Below are 18924 nucleotides of genomic sequence, written 5' to 3' on the forward strand. Positions count from 1 at the left end.
CATTTCCTCGGGGACGGTCCTCTTCACGAAGGCGTTATCGTCCCACAAGGAGATGAAACGTGATCAAACTGAAGCGATGCAGAACAACAGTTACGTTTTAACCGTGATGCATTTTATGATCAGTTGAGTTTTACCGAAGTAGATGTTTTATTGGTGTGTTTGTTGCACCCAGAATTCACAAAGGGTTTTGTTTATTGTTTTCAGACACAACCGCCTCATTGTACTGAAAAACTCGGGCTGCTGTGTTGGGTTTGTGTATTATCATATATCTGGTCAAAGAACTATTTTATATTTCTACTGTAAAAACTAAAAATAACATCTAGAACTGCACCATTCAATTATTTTATTATCCACAAATATTGGTTAATCTGGGTCATTTTCTCAGTTGATTGATCAGCAGGTTGGTCGTTAAAGAGCCTGAATGGTGTTCTGGAAATAATCACATTTAAGAAACTGAAAACTGAGACTTTTAACATTTTTTTTTCCATTAAAAAGTGACTAAAAACAGCAAATCAATGATCAAATTAGACAATAGATGATCATCTAATCAATTTATCTGCTAATTGTTGAAGGTCTATTTCTGTCTGTGTTTCCTTTAACAGAATTGTACCTCTCTCTCATGAATTTGTAATAATGGCTAAAAAAAAACAAAAAAAAACTTCTTGATTTTATTTTTACCATGTGTATTAATCTATGAACTAATTTTGCATCTTGAAGATTTTTAGTTATCAGCATATCTTTGTTGAAGCGACTCTTTGTCTAATCAAGTAGATTGTTTTTTAATTTGATGATCTAAATAAGGAAATCTAGTATTAACAGTATTAAACATATAGATATAATTATATGTTTGTCATCTAAGAGAACATTTGATATCACCATAATATTTACTATCAAATATCTTATAGTGGATTCATACTTTTTGATGGGATTTAATGTCATGAACCAAACGATTAAGTATTTTGGGAAATGTATTAATTTGTGAACAAAATAAAATGTTTTCTCACTGTTGTGTCCATCGGTTTTGTTCATATTTAGAAATCGTGGCATTGCAATATAGCATCTGCCTATAGGTGGCAGAAGAGGGGTAAATATCTCAGTGTTTTCCGAGTTTGTGTCCATGATCATACACATTTTTCTCTTTAAGGTTGATTTTTCTTTCCCCCAAACAGCTCTTTTGATGGGCTGATTTTACAAATACATATAGTTCCCAAAGGCAGTTTCATTTGGACGACTATTATATATAATATATATATATATATATATATATTATGATGACTTTGGTAAGTCCTTACATTTAACCCTGTAATTTATCCTTAATCTAAAAGAGTTAAATAAATGATACACGTCTGTTTGTTGTAGTGTGCCCTCTTTTTTCTTCTCAAAAACAAACAAATGGAAGCCAAAGTTTGTTGTTTAACGTGTTCATTAACACCATTTAAACGTGTTGTAAGACAATTTACACATTTCCCCAAATCAAAGTTATCCGGAGTTTTCTATATTGAAGTTTTAAGGGCTAAAAGACTTGATGTAACTTCTGTCCAACATCAGCTCGGGACAGCTGTTCCAGAGAGAGCCGCCTCACACGTCACGTGGGCCGTCGGAGCTCGTCTGTCCTACTGGAGAAGAGGCAGGAATCTTAATCGACGTTCGATACAACCAATCACAGCTCGCCCCAGTCCAGCCGTTGGCCAATCAACACCCGAGGAGAGGTGAAGGGTTTTACATGTATGGAGTCAGCTTGCATTGAAGAGTGGAGTTAAAGAAGGGCGAAAAGTGGATATTTGTTGATGTGTTTTAAGCAGTCGGAGTCTGAAATGTCTCAGGTTTAACACTTACACGGTTTTATTGCGAAGACATAAAGTAAATAATCTGGGAAAAAGTCATAAAATGGTGAGTTGAGGACATTTTTCTAAAGTTTTTAACAAAGTTTTGAAATATCTTTTAACGTATCTATTGTGCAAACTGTTCGTTGAGGTGAGACGGAATACTTGATATAAATACATGTTTGATGTTTGATGTGTGTCTAAAAGGGACTTAGTGTTGATGTGCTGGAGACAGATGGCTCTAACGTGGCGCCTTGGACCACATTCACCCACCGTGTCAGATACCTGCTGCACGTTCACCTTCATGGAAGCGTCTTAATGTGGATCGAGGCGCTATGAGAAGGTCTGATGAACCTGCCCTGCGTCGTTCAGTTTAACATACTGACTGGAAAGATGTGCAGACATATTTCACCGGAACTCGTCTGCTTCTGTTTGTCGTGAAACACTTTGATTTGTGTTGAGCGCCTCATCATTTTCAAACATCGCTTTATTTTCTGTTTCAGAACTGATTAAACTTGATGAAACAAACACGTACATAGAAAATGTTTGAATTCCTGCAGACCTGACAGCTGCGTGAAGCCCTGAGTGGAAGTCTCCCCGAGCAGCAGCAGCAGGCAACTCCAAATTCAAGTAGTCATGCGTAGCATTCCTCAGTGAAAGCAGTGCACAGCTTCAGTCAGCTGGAAGATCGCTCTGAACAGGTATTAAAAACCATCCTTCAATGAAACGGTTTCCATCAGTAGGGCAAAAAGCCCTGAAGGAAACTGGAGCTTTGCTGAGAAGGTTTCGGTACAAAGAGACTTTCATCTCCTTGTTGTCCAGTTTCCTGAATGTCAGCTTCACTCAGCCGTGAACATTCAGGGGGTCACACTCACACGCATGTACACAAAGGTCTCCACTGCTAATTTGTTTAGCAAATAACCAGGGTGGCCTGGCAGCACATGTTAATGCTGGACACCCCCCCCCCACACACACACACACACACACACTCATTATTCCAGCAGCTTTATGTGTGACGCTGCTGTTTGCTGCATGTTTTGTTGATGTCCATGTGATTGAGGTGTGTTCGTGTTTTAACATCCTATCAACATGTGAACGGGATGTTTTGCCAAACTTCAGTTTCCTCTTCTGACATCGTTCTCGTCTGTGAACACAGATGTTGTTCCGCCGGAGAAATACCAGGGTTTGCTCATTTCTAAAGTAGTTGTGACGAGGCGGTTACTCTCCATGGAAATGCCTGTTTACCGTGACTGAGCTCGGGGTGCCAGAGTACACAGTGGTTGGAGCAGGGGAGCATACCGTGCATTTTTAGAAAGGCAGTAATGGAGTCACCGTCCACCCACCACCCGGCCAACGATCCGCGGAGATAAGATGTGGATTAGCAACATAGTTCAGCAGCAGCTGTGACAGAAACGGCCTCCTGCAGGTGGATGTGAGGAATCAGGCAGCTGGGAACACCAGTACATTTAGAGCAGGAATTAACCCAAGAACATCCCAGTTACTTGATGTCCTGGAGGCTCAATAGTTCACACATTCACGAGAGGCCCGAGCCCTTCATTGAGAGGCCTGTGTGTTGGCGCCGTGCTCTCTGAAGTGAGCCATTGATGACTCCGTCGACCACGTTCTTAGCTGACGGAGGATGAGTAAAGCTCGGAGTCACCGTCTCCACCCTGTCGACGTCAGGGCGAAGTACTGCGATGATGAAGAGTGTTGCAGTTTCCTGTGGTCATTTATTGTAATGTGATGGAGTTGCTCTATTCATGTTCAAATTCCCTCGGAGCTTAAATGCAGCCAGTCGACAAAAGCTGTTTGGAGCAGCTGCGTAGATTCACTGCTCCGAACACTAAATAGTGTTCTTCTGGTGACATGTTGGGCTCTGAAAGCTTTGGTGTGGCTCACAGGGCGGGTGGAGATCAGGAAGGAGTGACAGCCAAAGACTGCGCTGCCTCTGTTTTCCAATGGACACCACGTCTGAAATGTTATGCAGCCCGAGTCTTTCATTTCGTCCGGTGATTCCAAAGCTTTGAAGGCCTTGTCAGAACGTTTTTTTAATTAAAAAGAGAATCTGTAATGTGTTCAGCATCATAATGGTGACGGATGCTCGGCGTGGACCGCGTGTCCAATAGATCACACCTCCTGAAATCAGATCTAAATCCTGCAGCCTCGTGGGCCTGATTATTGAAGTCTGTTCCCTGCTATCAGCAGCCGTTGTGTATTTTATTGTAACCGGGAGCTGATGAGGAGAACCAGACTTGGCTGCAGCTCTTCTGGGTTATTGTTCAGTTTTTTGGGGGGATCAGGAAAACGGGTAAACACTGAGACATGCATGAGGAGACTTTTGTTGCTACAGGAACAGCATGAGATGTAATTACGAGGACGACTGCTTGCTTCAGTGTGATTTCTCATGATATTTTCTGTCTGCATATGATTCCAATTTCTCTTTTGCCGATCTAATCTAAAGATTCAACTTGCAGGAGCTAAAACTCTGACATGTCAAAGTTGTCTATCCGGCGCCTGCTTGTAAGTTTCCCCGCCCTGTTTGAGGTGGCAGGTGGTGGAGGGTGGAGGGTGGTGTGAGGTGTGTTGTCGAGGCGGGTTGGCCCACATTCTGTATACTCTTCAAGCTGCAAGGCTGAACTTGTATGAGCCCCAATGCCTTTGAGCTGAGATTGAGGCATCAGGCATATAACAAATGGATTCACATCACTTTGTCATCATGTTGTTTGCACAACAAGGAAAAGAAGTTTGTTAGCTCAGCAGCAAACAGTGTGACGCTCGTGTCAAGGATGGAGATTCGATTTCTGGATCGTTTCTGACCTTTTTTTAACTGATGAACGAGAATCGGCACAAATAACAGTAAGGATATAATAGTGAAACAGTCTTCACTTAAACAACGTTAGCATTGTTATTACTTGACTTGTGATTGTGTATTGGCTCGAGAGGGGTTCCTCTTTTCCTTTTTAGTATGCTGCAGGCCGTTGCCCTGTCCTCCCCCGAACCCCCCCACAAATACATTACAGTGCTTTGTTGAGCCTGTTCATCCACTCTTTGTTGGCCCGGGATCTTCTGTTTTCAGCTGAGGCTTGATTACTGTAATCCGGGCAGAAGGACGTACTGCCCAACAAAAGATCCACTCAGAGAGCCGCAAAGCCAAAGAAAGACCCTCCGAGCCGACGAGGAGTCTCTCCTCGCTCTCCTCGCTCTCCTCCAGCCTTTTGTTTACGACGTTCAGCTCGTGTGTGGAATTCCACTCGTCAGCAAGAGTGCTCCAGAAAACGACCAAACCCGCTAGTTTGATGTAGAATAGTTCTCCGGCGTCACGCAATTATTTCTTGACAGATCTCTGGTTGATGTAAACGCTTTGGGTTTTTTTTTTGGCAGATCAGGAACATTTATAAAAGGTTGTTGTTGGGTTTGAAACGAGGGAAATCACCAAAAAGATCTATGGTTTAAAAAAAAAAAGATGCTTTTTTTTTTCTTTCCAATTGTCAAATGAAAATCTGTCCCGTCATCCTCGGTTCTTTTAGTATTTAGAGGATGTGTCATTCATCCATTAATGAATTAAGATATTCTTTCGGCCCATTTTAGAATTAAAAAGTCAACATAAAAATAAAATAAAAAGTAAACCATCATAAGAAATCTGGAAAACATTTTAAGTACCATCCTTTCTGTCAACAGCAAGATGTGATTTTTTTTTTTTTTTCATGCCTGAATATAATTCCCAGTTCCCAGAATTCCTCACTCTCGGACTTATGTGTGCTACATACCTGTTTGTTAAGGAGGTTATTAGGGGAGCAAATTGTCTGCATTACATCAGCGAGCCAGATGAGATCCGACTTCATCCTTCCCAGCATGTAACGACACGCTGAGCCGAGTCTGTCATCAGCTGTGAGGATGATTTTACCTCCCTGGTGTCTTCCGCTCTGCTCGCAATCATTGCTCTTGGTAATAAAGTACCTTTCAATTACACACTGAGCAGATTAGCAGAGAGATTTTAAATTCATTATGGGGGAATATTTTTTCCCCCTAATAAGGCCTGTAAGCTCCATAAAAGCTGCCTGCTTTTGTTGCTCCTTACAGTCATGTAGTATAGATGTAAGAAGTGCTTTGGTGAGTCTTCGTGGGGTGAGGCGGGTGTTTGTTTGGTGCACACCACATTGAAGTCACACCACCGGCGCTGCAATATGCAATTTGTGGAAAGGTGCGTTTAGTTTTCTTCCGACAGCAAGTAAGTTGACAAAAATCTTAGTAATTACAGGAGAGAAAAGGAATGAGAGGAATCTGTAGCTTGATCTCGAAGCATGCTGATTTAATGCATCTTACAAATCAGCAAGAACGTAAGAAAATGCGTCAGTCGAGAAAAGGGATGTTTTTACTGGTGTACTTTTCCTCTTCTGTGCCGCTGCGTCAAAAAGAGCACTCTTGAATGTTCTTCGTCTTTCCATCTTCCTTTGTTCCATCCTTCGCTCCTTCCTTCCTTTTTCCTGCTGTCCTAAACCTCTAACAAAGCATTTGAAGGCCCTTTGAAGCTCCTGTCAGGGAACGCTGCTGGTTCTCACCCAGAAATCAGAAATGTGCCGGCCAATTTACAACCATGCGTTTCATCTAGATACCTGTTGCATACTCGTGTATCGGTGCAGTATCTGTGTGTGTGTGTGTGTGTGTGTGTGTGTGTGTGTGTGTGTGTGTGTGTGTGTGTGTGTGTGTGTGTGTGTGTGTGTGTGTGTGTGTGTGTGTGTGTATATATATATACAGATGGCTTCATTGTTAGTTGTAATATATCATGCTGGAGCTGCTCCTGTCGGTCTGCTTGGATTCCTTTGTATTGTGAAGGCCAATATCTCCTCAGGCTACGTAAACTCTACCTGGTGTTATCTGTCGGTGGCAGCAGACACTGCATGTCCACATCCTCCGTTCTGGCCTTGTGCCATGTGAATAGCACGGAGGACAAAGATGCAGAATATTTCACATTATTTGGAGACAAAACCAGCTTTGACACCCAGAATGAGTTATCTGGTTTGTTTGCTGCACAACTGTGGTGTAGATTTGCGAGTCAGAAGTAGACTGTTGTTTGAATAGAATATAGGACATGCATACCACAACAATGGCTGCTTTATGCTTCAGCATGATGTCATGACTCTGTCGTCTGCCCTTGTAGATATTAGCAAGCTGAGGAGGCCTGCAAAACGTTTTTTTTTTTTTTTAGAGCCATTTGACAGAAGCTGTCTCCTCTGGATGTGAATTGAACATCAACAAACAACGCCTGTGTTGCGGAGGAATGTGATGTCTCTCGTGCTCGTGCAGGTCCGAAGGTCCGTCCTGCCTCGGCATGCTGACGATGTTTCCCCGGGCTGAAATGTGTTCTTGCTGTTAGGACGAGATGTCACGCTGACCCGGTGGAGGTGCTTTAGCTGTGGCCAGTTGTCTCTGTTGGATGTCGGATCCACACGTGTGAACGCGCTGCACATTCAGTTTATTGTGAGAAAGTAGTCGGTGTCTCTGCAGGGTGCAATCTGTCCATCTGTCCATCTGTCCATTACAATGGTAACCAAGCCTGTTTATCGCCGTGACATCACACACGCCCGCGATTAGCATACGCCCGCGTCGTGCGCTCTTAAACGCGCGCTCGTGTCAACAGTCCCGAGGAGCTTCTTTTTGTTTTCATTCATTCCTCCGTTTGTTTGAATTAGTTTTGGTTCAGATTCTGATGTTGACACAAAAGGTACCAGACTGGGATCACATTGATGATTGATGAACACAGAATAACAAGTGTGTTTGTGGAGTGAACAGCTTTCACACGCTGAGCCAGAAACCACCAACACTTCCTCCCTAAATGAATCTGGAAATACTGCGTTTGCTTTTGTTTTTTTTTACATTTGTCCTTTTCCTTTAGGAATGTGTGTTGGTGTAGTCGATCCCTTGGATGCTGCTGTCTGAAGAGCTTGTGCAGGAGAAGAGCAGCGAGCATGGACCTGGAAGACTTCCCTCCCCCGCCGCCTGAAAGTAAAGTCAACAAAACTCTGTCATTCATATCTGATGTGCACGTTTGCCTCGAACCGAGCGCGTGGCGTTAACAACGCCGAGGTCGCGGGTTCGATCCCCGTACGTGACTTTTAACAGGTTGCAGACAAAATACCAAATTGATGGTTCTCGTAATTGATCAGTGGATTTGGACTGTCAATGTTAGAGGTCAATTAAAGAAATGCTGATTACGTTGTTTCTGGATTATTGTAGAGCAAATAATTGATCAATTCATAGTTGGCGCATATATCGATATTAAAATGCAGCTCACCCGATGTTGAAACTTTATACAGTTCACAATTGACTTTTAAAGTCCCAACAGACTCGATAGGAGAATGTGAGACAGAAACTTCACTTAAACAAAATGAGGCAACGTCGCTTTAAATCCAGACAACTTTGTGTGACGTAACTGTTCTCTCACGCGTGTTAGGTTTTTGTTTTGGGAGATTTCAGCGTCGTGTCGGTCGAATCACCTGCCAGCTTCTGCAGGTCATCTCATGTTCTGATCATTTCCCAGAAGGCGGCTGAAGCTTCGGCCGTACGAGTAAACAATACAGATTCCTTTCCTCCGCTGAGGAGTGTGTGTGGGTCGAGGAACGAGGGCGTGAGGAGGGTGAAATGTGCTGCGCTACTGTGACAGACAATGTGCCTCAGTATTATGCTGAATACTGCTGCACACACACACACACACACACACACACACACACACACACACACACACACACACACACACACACACACACACACACACACAGAGAGAGAGCCTCCGGGAAGAGACAACACAGGCCAGAGAAATGCTTCGTCTCCAGCTGGCCAGTCGCTTGCTTTGTTGCCACGGCGATGCAGGAGTGGATCGTAACCCAGTGACTCATGTGAGCTGGCCGTTATGTGGCAGAGTGGAGATTGGTCCTCAGAACAGAATCCATATTGTTATTATGAATTGACAATGGGTACCTCCGCTCGACTGCGTGTCACACTTGCATGTTGGAGTGTTTTTCCGCACGATCGGGTTCTTCACATTCTTACAAAACTAAAAAGGCCGAGAGAAATCCTCCGAAGGGAAGATATCGGTTTAAGATTTGCGCGTACGAGCAGATGAGAAAAGGCTCGAGAGGCGACCGCATTGTCACATGAGTGTTTGTGTGTTTGTGTTGTTACACGTGTGGGTTTTCACTGGAAGGTCAACGACCAGCGCAGCCTGTAATTAAGCTGCAGGCACGCATGCTCATACATCAACTATCAATGACCTCCTCCAGCCATCGCTGCAGATGCACTATTGAATGGTCAGCTGTGACCGCTGGCTGTGTGGCTAAATCCAGTCAACGCGAGTGATTCACATTGACACCACGGCGAGCGATCAGGGTTCATATCGGGGTACTTTCTAGCGAGTGAATATGCGTCCGACTGTCCTGATATTCCATCGATTATTAGCCAGCTGTGCATGCCTCATCACGCAGATGGAAAAACACAGATAGCATCTCTGTTTCCAGGTTTGCTCTTTGCGGCGCTCTTTTCTTGCAGCTTCAGACGGACGTGAGGTCACAGCGTTGACCTGGAACATTAGTCACGGACGGGTTCTCCCACTGACGAGGTTAAACGATTACCTGTCGAAGCCTGCGGGAATCTCAGCGGTGATTTAGAGCTGTGTGCGTTGCTGGGAGGCGCTTCAAAGTCAGCGAGGTCGCTTCAGGGGTTTCTTTGGGTTTAGATTTCCCTGGTCAGTACGAGTGGACCGCACACGCCTGCAGCTGTAACACATGTTTCAGCAGTGAATGTGGTTCATTTTATGGTAATTGCTTGAAAAGCTGAAGTTGAAATGACCAAAGAATGCCGGAGTTTAGGAAGTTGGGCAACAAGGATGTTGGAGATGAAACATAATAGAAAAGTGACAAAAGGAGATTACAGAGATTAAACACCGCGGGGGTCCGGGAGAGGTCAAAAAGCCCAAATCCAGGATGGAACCAGGCACCTTTAGATCTTCAGTCCAACGCTGAGGAAGGAACATCAGTAAAAGAAGGGAAAGAAGGAGGCCAGAAGCCAGTTTCAAGTTGACGGCACGTGTTTATAGCTCGTTTCATGACATAAAATCCATTCGGGCCGATGGGACACCTGACTGGAAATGAAATTATGCGAATGTGGAATTTGCTGTTTTCTTTAGGAACACTGTTGTTCAGGAAATGAGAGAGATTAAGATAAAACTTCAGACTGGAAGTTAAAACTGAATACTGATGAAAGTGCTCAGGAAGAATCTGCAGTATTTGTGGACAACAACTGTGACAAAGACAGAATGTCTCTGAGAAGTTTAGGCTTCAGATAAAAGGTTGACTTTCTTTTTAAAGATCAGCAAAACTCAGAAGACCTGAAAGCTTGAATGTCGTGAATAAGAGTTCAACTCAGGTTTTGTGAAACCTGTTTAAATTATTACGGAATATTTTCAAACAAATTTAATTCAGGTTGATATTTTTGAATATTTAAGTCTTTTTTTTTTTTCTCTCAATGAATGAAACTCTAAACACTGATTTTACACATCTCAGGACCAAAACATTAAGACAGCAAAACAATTTTAGTCTCAGCATTCCTCATCCTTTTACTCACTCTTAATTTACTGACTCCAGCCGGCACCTGATTCATTAGATCAGATATAATGCAGAAACTCAGGCTGCACTACTCACTGAAGGGAGTAACAGCTCTCGTTCCTGCTGGCCTGATTTGTGGAAACTGGAAATATATTTGTTGTTCCCTTCCTGTCTGCTGCCAAGTGACTGCTCTGATGTGGATGTGAGGCCTTTGAACGCTGACTGTATCTTGCAGGTCTGCCCTAGTTAGTGTTTGCTATAAAGCGAAGCAGCTGATTTGCTGTTTAGGTGCCGATCCTCGATGTAAAAATGTCTTAAGAAAACGTGCTTCTGTCGTAGACCCCACCCTTAATTATAAGTCTGTATGAGGCTCAGTCCTTTTAGTTTTTACAGCCCGAGGACTGAAACTTCCACCCAGAGCGCCTCTGAAGTATTTTTTATTCTGGTCGGGGTGGAGTCTCTCACATTGTAGGAAAGGATATCAATGTATTTTCTGATAATGTACATAATTGGAAACCCAGTTGAGGTGCAGTTCATGGATGAAATAACTAAATTTGATCCTAATATAATATAAGCAGAACTCTCACCAGACCAGCCAAGTCTTCTTTGATATTCTCTGGATCGGTGATATAATCCTTTTTCCTCCAGTGTTGGCAGACGGCGTCCCTTTCGCAGATGAAGATGAGGGTGAAGCCTTCGACTTTGACAGCTGTGACGACATCCCCGAGGCCGATTACCCGTTACCTGCACCTCCAGCTGCTCTCGCCCCCATCGGCGAGGATCAAAGCCAGGACGCTGTAGCCAGTCACCCCGAGGGCCGTCTTCCCATCCCAGACCCCCCCGCACCTTCCTCCGCATCCAACACAGCTCCATCATCAGCAGACACAACAGTTGCTATGAGCAGATCCTCCTCAGCAGGTGGAGCAACGACAGAAGCTGACGGGACATCTGCTGCTCGGGGGACTGATGACAGGGAGAAAGATTTACAACCACCTCCGACTCCTCCTCCTCCTCCTCCTCCTCCTCCTGATGATGAAACAGAGATAGATCCTGGAACGACAGGTTGGCAACCCAAAACTGTTAACTCTTTATTGTCGGCTCCAGGCAAGTGAGAGTATTTGAGCCCATTTCAGCCTTTGTTTAAGGCAGAGAGTCCCTCACGCTGCGGTTCTGCTTCGTAACTGGCGAACTACAAATAATACTTTTTGTTTCTTGGCAGTGATAAAAAAAATTCTCCCCATTCCCATGTCGTGTTCTGTCTTCATCATCTGGCTCTAATCCAGCTCCAGCAGCTCAGGCTGAAGTGAGGCCCTTAAGTGGGGCGGTCTGTCTCTCTCATGACACCTTGTATCTCGGGCTGCCTGGTTCCTGGCTTTTATCACGGAAAGTCATGACAGCTGCAGCAGGTTGGGTTCAGCTCTGCTTATACCCACTCCAGTTTATACTATTGTGGTGAAGACTCATCCATACTGCATTCGTCTTTAGCTTTTGACTTCATAAGGAATACATAATCATAACACTGTTATTGGGAGGATCATATATTGTCTTCTAACACTCAGGTTCCCTGATTTGCAGTCACATATTTTCTGCTGTCCTGTCGTCCTCGAAGCAGAAAGGCTCATTCAGCTTTGGAAGTGTCCCCACTCTGCTTATCTTCGTTACAACTGATATCATGTTTAGTTTCGACCTTCAAAGACAATTTTTTTTTTTTTTATTGCCTTTCAAAAGAGAGATTTTGGAGGTGGAATATAACTTCAGATTCGGTTGTAATACATGAAAACCTCTTTGTGGGCCAAGCGATGGGTGTGAGTACAAAATGACCTTCAACGTAACCTCGGAAAACACATTTTAATTGATCAGTTAAGTTTATAACTGCTTCATTAATTGTTGGAAATGAAGTACGTACCATCAACTGAAGATTAACAAAATTCTTTAGAGAATAAGAACAAAGAAATTTAGATTTATAAAATAACTTTTGTAACATCGAGTCTCTCTGTGTCCACATCTGTAGTTGTCTCGTAAATTAGTATTTTTAATCAAATTTATAGACATGATCTTATGTTTTATAATGTGATTCAGTATCATTATGCCTGTTGTGATCTTTGTGCAGATTCTAAACGTATCTGGAGTTGTACAAGTTAACCGAGTCTCTGTTTCCTCACCAGGCCTCAATGATCCTCCGCCGGCCGTCCCCAGGACCTCCTCCCAGGGCAAAGTCAACCCCTACTCCGTGATTGACATCTCTCCTTTCCAGCTGCAGCAGCATGAACAGCATCCCGGACCCTCCTCTTCCACTTCCTCACCGACGGAGCCCAAAGAACGGGAGGGAGAAGACCAGGAAGTCCACAACAGCCCTTTTGGCATCACGTCAGGATACTCGGTGCCGGTGCCATGTGGCTACGCGACCCCATCGGGTGTGCCGCTCATCAGGCCAACTTACACCACGCCCGTCATCATCCGACACCTCTCCATGGATGAAGATGGTAAATAAAGCCTGCACCATGGGGGGAAAAAACTCAAAAAAAACGACAAAAATAATTCATAAATGAAGAATGTAGTAATAATGAGGTGGATCTCGGTGGAGTTGTAGATGTTCACAACAACTGAAGGTTCTCTGGACATAAAAGCTCTGTTTATTTTTTCAGCAGAATTCTTTCCTGTTTCACTGCACTCACTAGAGATACAAAGCTTCGACACGGACATGCCGTCTCAGCTGCTTCTGTCTTCTGCCCTTTCTTCTTTCTCTTGTTTTTCCTAAAGCCTTGCCACAAGGAAGTTGGGACTAAATTTAGCCCTCCCCAAAGATCTGTGTTGGCTGAGAGGATTTTCCGGTTTCCCTGAAATCTGTTCGTAGCTGAATCCAGACCTGTGGCCTGGCAGTCTGAGCTGCCTGATTGCTCTGTAATTATCTGAGCGGGGTCACACCAGATGGAAATATTCAGAGGTTTTAGTAAAAGACTTTAAAAAGTCATTGAGGTGTGTGAAGATGTGGAACATTATTAGTTTTTTTTTTTTTGGGATGTGATGCACATAGCAAGGACATTTGGTCACAGTTATCATTTTATTCATGACATGTTACAGAAGGAATTTGACATTGGACACACATGCCAAGTGATATTTATGGAAGCACATTTACAATGAAATATGTTCATTTAATCATATGTAGTTTATGGAAACATCAGTGACACCTGGTGGCACATTAAGAAAGCTCCTAGATTTTGGACTTGGGAAGTCTTTTGGAGTTACGAGACATGCGGTGTGTTTATTTCTGATGAGTTTATTCAAAGACGCCTTTTACAATTGCAGAATTCATTCCACGCTCCTGATAATTGTGTGCAATATTATTCCATTTTACATTACGAGCTTTTGTGTTTACGTCATGAAAACTGTGGGACCTAAAAGTATAACTGTGTAGCGTTCTAGGCTGTCTGTGTTTATGGTTTCTCTGTCATCCTTCAGTGACAGTTGTTGGGACCGGCAGCTCCTGTGTGGACAGGTGAGTCAGTAGTTCACAACCACTGCATGTCTACACCAGTTATTGAGTATACTTATTGTAATATCTTCTTCTCCACACTTAGTTATCGCATTTGACATATCAATATTATAAATGACTGCTCCACTCATGTCAGTGGTGATAAAAATCAATATAACTGTTAATATAGAAAAATACAGAACTATTTCTTGGTATATTTGGTTAAAATGTGTTTGTTTTTGTGTGTTTCTCAGTGTTTTCAGTGAAGAGTATCCACCAATTAGAGAAGAGGATGCTTTGGCTAAATGGGCATCAGATCCTGCCAACACCGCCTGGATGGAGAGTAAGGAAAGCTTTCCTCACCACAACACTGCTGTCGTTGCTCTTCTCGTCCCTCTGCCTGCTCGCTGCATGCCTTCAGGCTGCTATTTTCTTTTTTTCTCTTTCTTTTTCTTCTTCTTTTTTTTTTTTTTCTTTTGACATGAATTCCCAGACACTTCCTTCCCTGTTGTTTTGAGGAAGCGGAGCCTTGTGTGTGCCTTTCTTTGAGACACCCCCACTCCATTACATCCTGCTTGTTGTGTGTGCAGCCGAGTTATGAGAGAAACCCTCCATTTGTTGTGGTGAATGTTTCTTATCTGCTGCAGATCCGGACGAGGTGATTTACGATGATGTTCCCAGAGAGAACTCTGACTCCAACACAGGTTTGTGAACTTTCTTTTTCGTCCTGTCATCTCACAAATTCAGTATTCATCTCCCCGCCTGTCAGCGGCGCTCACTTTCGCTTCTTGTCTTCTCAAATTTCTTTTTCAAAAACTTGTATTTGACCTATTTATTTAGACCCAAAACTTGTTTATTTCGATTTTCTATTGAACAAAATATGTTACTCAAGAATGTTTGCTTGTCATTAAGGGTGGGGCGATATGTCATTAATACAGTATCAGGATATTTCTTCAGTGACTAAATTCTGTTCTCGTCTTTCCATTAACGTAGATCCAGATGAGATGATCTATGACGACGTTGAGCTCGGTGAGGAGGGCGGCTGCAACAGCTCCCTCGACAACGGCTGGAGCTCTAGTGAGTTTGAAAGCTATGACGAGGCCAGTGACGGGGAAGGTCACCCTGAAAACGGCCTGCCCCACGCCTTCATGAGAGGAAAGCCACCCCAGACGAAGACCCATGTATGTATAACATTTACCCTCCCAGCCAATAGCTGTGAATATATTGTACGGTTCTCATATCTGCTTAATGTACATAAAGGAAGTTATTTTTTTAGTCTGTTTGAAGGGGTAGTTTGAATTTCTAGGTTGAAACAAATCCTCTGATTGGACTTAGTCTCGACCGGAGCATAAATTATATGTTGATCAAATTAACAGTGACATAAACTCCATTTTTGCATTTGATGTGACTCATTTCCTTTTTGCAGACCTGAAAGTGATTATTTGGGCTCATAGTCCGATTGCTGCACTCTGTAATGTTTTGGCTTGTGGTTTTAAGAATTCAAATTTAACTTACTTTTTGGAAAAACAGTCAGAAATGAATGATGCATTGGAAATAAGTGGGCGAAATGGTTCCAATCACACAATATTTAGAAAGCTGTTTATTTCGGTTTCATACGAAATAAAAGGACAGATTTGGAGGATACACAAGTCAAAAAAGTCGAATACCAGAAACATCCAAACTAAAGCAAGTTGGCTTGGACTCCAAAACCATAACCAGTAACGCTTGCTTTGCTTTTGTTTAGCTCTCTCAAGATCTGACACGCTTGAAAGAACACTATGAGAAAAAGATGAAAGATCTAATGGCAAATACAGTGGGAACGGTAGAGCTGCAGCAGCTAAAACAGAAACACGAGCAGAAGGTAAACTACCTGAGGCTCACCTCAGCTCACCTGTCTGTGCTAGATAAAGTAATCCCAACCTTTTACTCTCGGACCAGCTAACTCCACTCTGGGTGTCTTGTCACTGACTCGGTACCTTCATCCTGCTCTGATGTGAATGACTTGTGGTGGTGGTGCTGGTGATGGGTTTGCGAACGGTTCATTTACCCCCCTGTCTCATGCATCGACCCGTCTCATTAATTATTCCTGTTAATGCATCCGAGGTTGTAAAACTCTGACTGGTGTATTCTGACCTAGGATTTGTTTATTCTACAGTAAACTGAGACAACAGCAACAGAGTTCTTATTCGATGGTTTGTAAACTAGTTGAACGTGTGGCATACCGTCTATACTGCGCAGATATTTATCAAAAATAGAAAAATAAAGAAAATGTTTGTGAAATTTGATATTGATAAACAGGTTATTTTGAATGGAAGCACCATTTTACTTTTAGCTGATGTCCCAGTTACTGTTATTCTTTGGTCATCCCTGCTCTCCTGTCGTCCTGTATCACCTGTGATCTGCTGTTGACCTTCATCCCCTCTAACACTGCTTCTGTCCCGTGTAGAACAGTTCAGTCGCTTCTTAGCCATAGGTTTAGACAAAGTAAACTAAACTTCACCTTGGATTGAAATTAACGACTGAAAACAATTTATTTGTGTTGCTATTGAGACGTATGAGTAGATAACAGTATATTTCGTCTCATCAAAGATGCAAAAGCTGGTGAAGGCAGCTAAGGAGGGGACCAAAGATGGGCTGGAGAAAACCAAAGCTGCAGTGAAGAAGGGACGCTCCTTCATCAAAACAAAGTCATTCTATCACGGTATGTAATCCTTAACACAGCATGCCTTTCAGTTATTATCAATCTGTTCAGATGAACACACTCCACCTTCTTCAGTTTGTGTTCAGTCCATGTTAATGGGAAAGTTTCACTATTTTAGTTAATGGCCGTGTAGTTTAGTCAGATACCATTTTTCTGTCCATTTGTTGAATCACAATCATTTTTACAGAGCGACTTGTTTTCTCTTCTTTATCTTTTAGAGAGAAAGTCAGCCTGTTACGAGGAAGAGGAGTCAGAACTCTTCATCGAGGTGGACTGTTTCAATGTTGAGCCAGTTCTGTGTCCAGCACCAGAGGCTCTTTCACAGCAACAGGTAATGAACTTTAATTCCAGTTGATGTTTAACTCTTTGAATTAACCGTTAAAGCAAATAATGCCAAATGCCTGAAGTCCTGTGGTTTGATATTTTTCCCCTCCAGCTTGTGAGAAGATGTATTTTGGGGTCTATATTGGAGAGTGAGAAGAACTATCTTGATGCACTCAAGAAGATATTAGAGGTATGCAAAAACGCAGCTGCAGCGATTGACAAATTGGTTTTGAAGTATTAATTCAGGTCATATCGTCTGCTTCACCAGCAATATGAGAAGCCGCTATCGCAGATTGAACCGAGGCTGCTGAGTGACAGGAAACTGAAGATGACCTTCTATCGTGTGCGAGAGATCCTGCAGTGCCACTTCCTGTTCCAGATCGCCCTGGCGAGCCGTGTGGCTGAGTGGGACGGCCTGGAGATGATCGGGGATGTCTTTGTGGCGTCGGTAAGCAGACGCTGTCGTTTTAAAGACTTTTCAGAACTGCACCAATATATTGAACATAACATGTTTTAGGTGTGGGAACCCTGAACTGCTCACTTAATGCATTTATGATGATTGCAGGCAGCACGGTTGGATTTTTGTTCTTTTCTTTTTATCTTAGTTCATGTCAATGACACTTGCGCTCATTCAGATAGAAAGACCTGCTTACTGTCCTCTCACAGCATGTACTCATCCTCTTGTCTTTGGCTGCTTAGCAACTATTGGACAAGGATGTTCAAAACACAATACCTCACCTCCCACAATGCCACTCACTCATTCAGACTTAGAGAAGATGGCAGCTGGATTCACTCTCCTCAGCCACCCAGCTGTACAAGATAATACAAAAAAAAAACTGGATCAATATTAAAGAATAATCCGACACTCGGTCAGCTGGAGTCTTTTTTTCAAGTCAGCATCGATTCACTAAATTAAAAAAAAAAGGCATTTTTCAACAGATACACTGAAAAACATGAACAGTGATAAACATAACTGGTCTGACTCGGAGACCAGTGATAACAGTACCAGTACTCCACCTGTGATGACTGAGCTCGCTCCGGCCTCCATGTGAAGAGGACTCGTGAGAAATCTATTTCAAACGCCCCGCAAAGCCTTCTCTGGAGTGAAGAAGTGGTTTCCATCTTTAAAAATCAAAAGAACTAATCTGCATTCACTATGAACATTACACTAGTATAGCAGTAGTAGATTGTTCATGGTGACTGACCACATGTTCATTTATCAGTTAGTCTTATAAATGGAGCTCCATGTAGGGAGTCTCCGATAAGACACACCGAACCGGGCAGGAAGAAGACATGAGAACATGGAGGCCGAGGAAAAATACATTTTCTATTTACATCACGGGTAGTGAGCAGTAGGTCGTCATGGAAACAAAATCTGACTTAAGAAATGTGCAATATTAAATTTGGAGGTCGGTATATGTATAAATTAGTTGGTGTGTTGTAACGATGATATTAAATGTGACAAGAACGTTTTAAAGCAGTTACATGTATTTAATATCACTAAATATTTGATTATATTTGATTTCAATTACATAATAGATTATTTTTCTTGTGGCAAATTTTTACCAATCATTTGATGCATTACAGTAATTTCCTGCAAGTAGGTAATGAGTTGAAACGCGTGTTTCTCTACAGTTTTCAAAGTCCATGGTGCTGGACGCCTACAGTGAGTATGTGAACAACTTCAGCACGGCGATGGCGGTGGTGAGGAAGACGTGTGCCTCCAAACCCGGCTTCCTGGAATTCCTCAAGGTTTGAGACAAACACACTAATGCAAGATGTCAACCTAACACTGAGACTACAGTACAGCCACATAAAGTGTTTAGACCGCTGCATCTCCTCAGCGCAGTAACCCATCTTCACATCTTCACATCTGCAGCATCGGCAGGAGACCAGCGGTGATCGAATGACTCTGTATGGCCTGATGATGAAACCTATCCAGAGATTCCCACAGTTCATTTTGCTCCTTCAGGTATCATGAACTCTCATTTTATCTCCTTTACAGTG

At 42.9% G+C, this 18924-nt stretch overlaps 1 protein-coding gene across 4 annotated transcripts in view; it reads left to right on the forward strand.

Moving 5' to 3' along the window:
• The first annotated feature begins 1736 nt into the window (after nucleotides 1–1736).
• arhgef10 (Rho guanine nucleotide exchange factor (GEF) 10) overlaps nucleotides 1737–18924 on the forward strand; it is a 43243-nt gene continuing 26055 nt past the window's right edge. For 2 of the 4 annotated variants that reach the window (XM_069718874.1, XM_069718875.1), the window contains exons 1-15: nucleotides 1737–1890; nucleotides 7717–7826; nucleotides 11069–11482; nucleotides 12586–12903; nucleotides 13880–13916; nucleotides 14147–14235; nucleotides 14540–14596; nucleotides 14886–15073; nucleotides 15637–15753; nucleotides 16482–16593; nucleotides 16812–16924; nucleotides 17030–17107; nucleotides 17186–17365; nucleotides 18553–18669; nucleotides 18797–18889. In XM_069718874.1, the coding sequence (XP_069574975.1) occupies nucleotides 7790–7826; nucleotides 11069–11482; nucleotides 12586–12903; nucleotides 13880–13916; nucleotides 14147–14235; nucleotides 14540–14596; nucleotides 14886–15073; nucleotides 15637–15753; nucleotides 16482–16593; nucleotides 16812–16924; nucleotides 17030–17107; nucleotides 17186–17365; nucleotides 18553–18669; nucleotides 18797–18889 (1950 nt within the window). In that variant the 5' untranslated portion in view covers nucleotides 1737–1890; nucleotides 7717–7789. The remainder of the gene's footprint in view (nucleotides 1891–7716; nucleotides 7827–11068; nucleotides 11483–12585; nucleotides 12904–13879; nucleotides 13917–14146; nucleotides 14236–14539; nucleotides 14597–14885; nucleotides 15074–15636; nucleotides 15754–16481; nucleotides 16594–16811; nucleotides 16925–17029; nucleotides 17108–17185; nucleotides 17366–18552; nucleotides 18670–18796; nucleotides 18890–18924) is intronic. The other 2 variants (XM_069718876.1, XM_069718877.1) reach the window with 1 other exon arrangement.

The sequence above is a fragment of the Brachyistius frenatus genome, unplaced genomic scaffold (genome assembly GCF_029030835.1).
Source record: "Brachyistius frenatus isolate BFR_SWC_R1_liver_20210118 unplaced genomic scaffold, ASM2903083v1 Contig_201, whole genome shotgun sequence".
Taxonomy (NCBI): domain Eukaryota; kingdom Metazoa; phylum Chordata; class Actinopteri; family Embiotocidae; genus Brachyistius; species Brachyistius frenatus.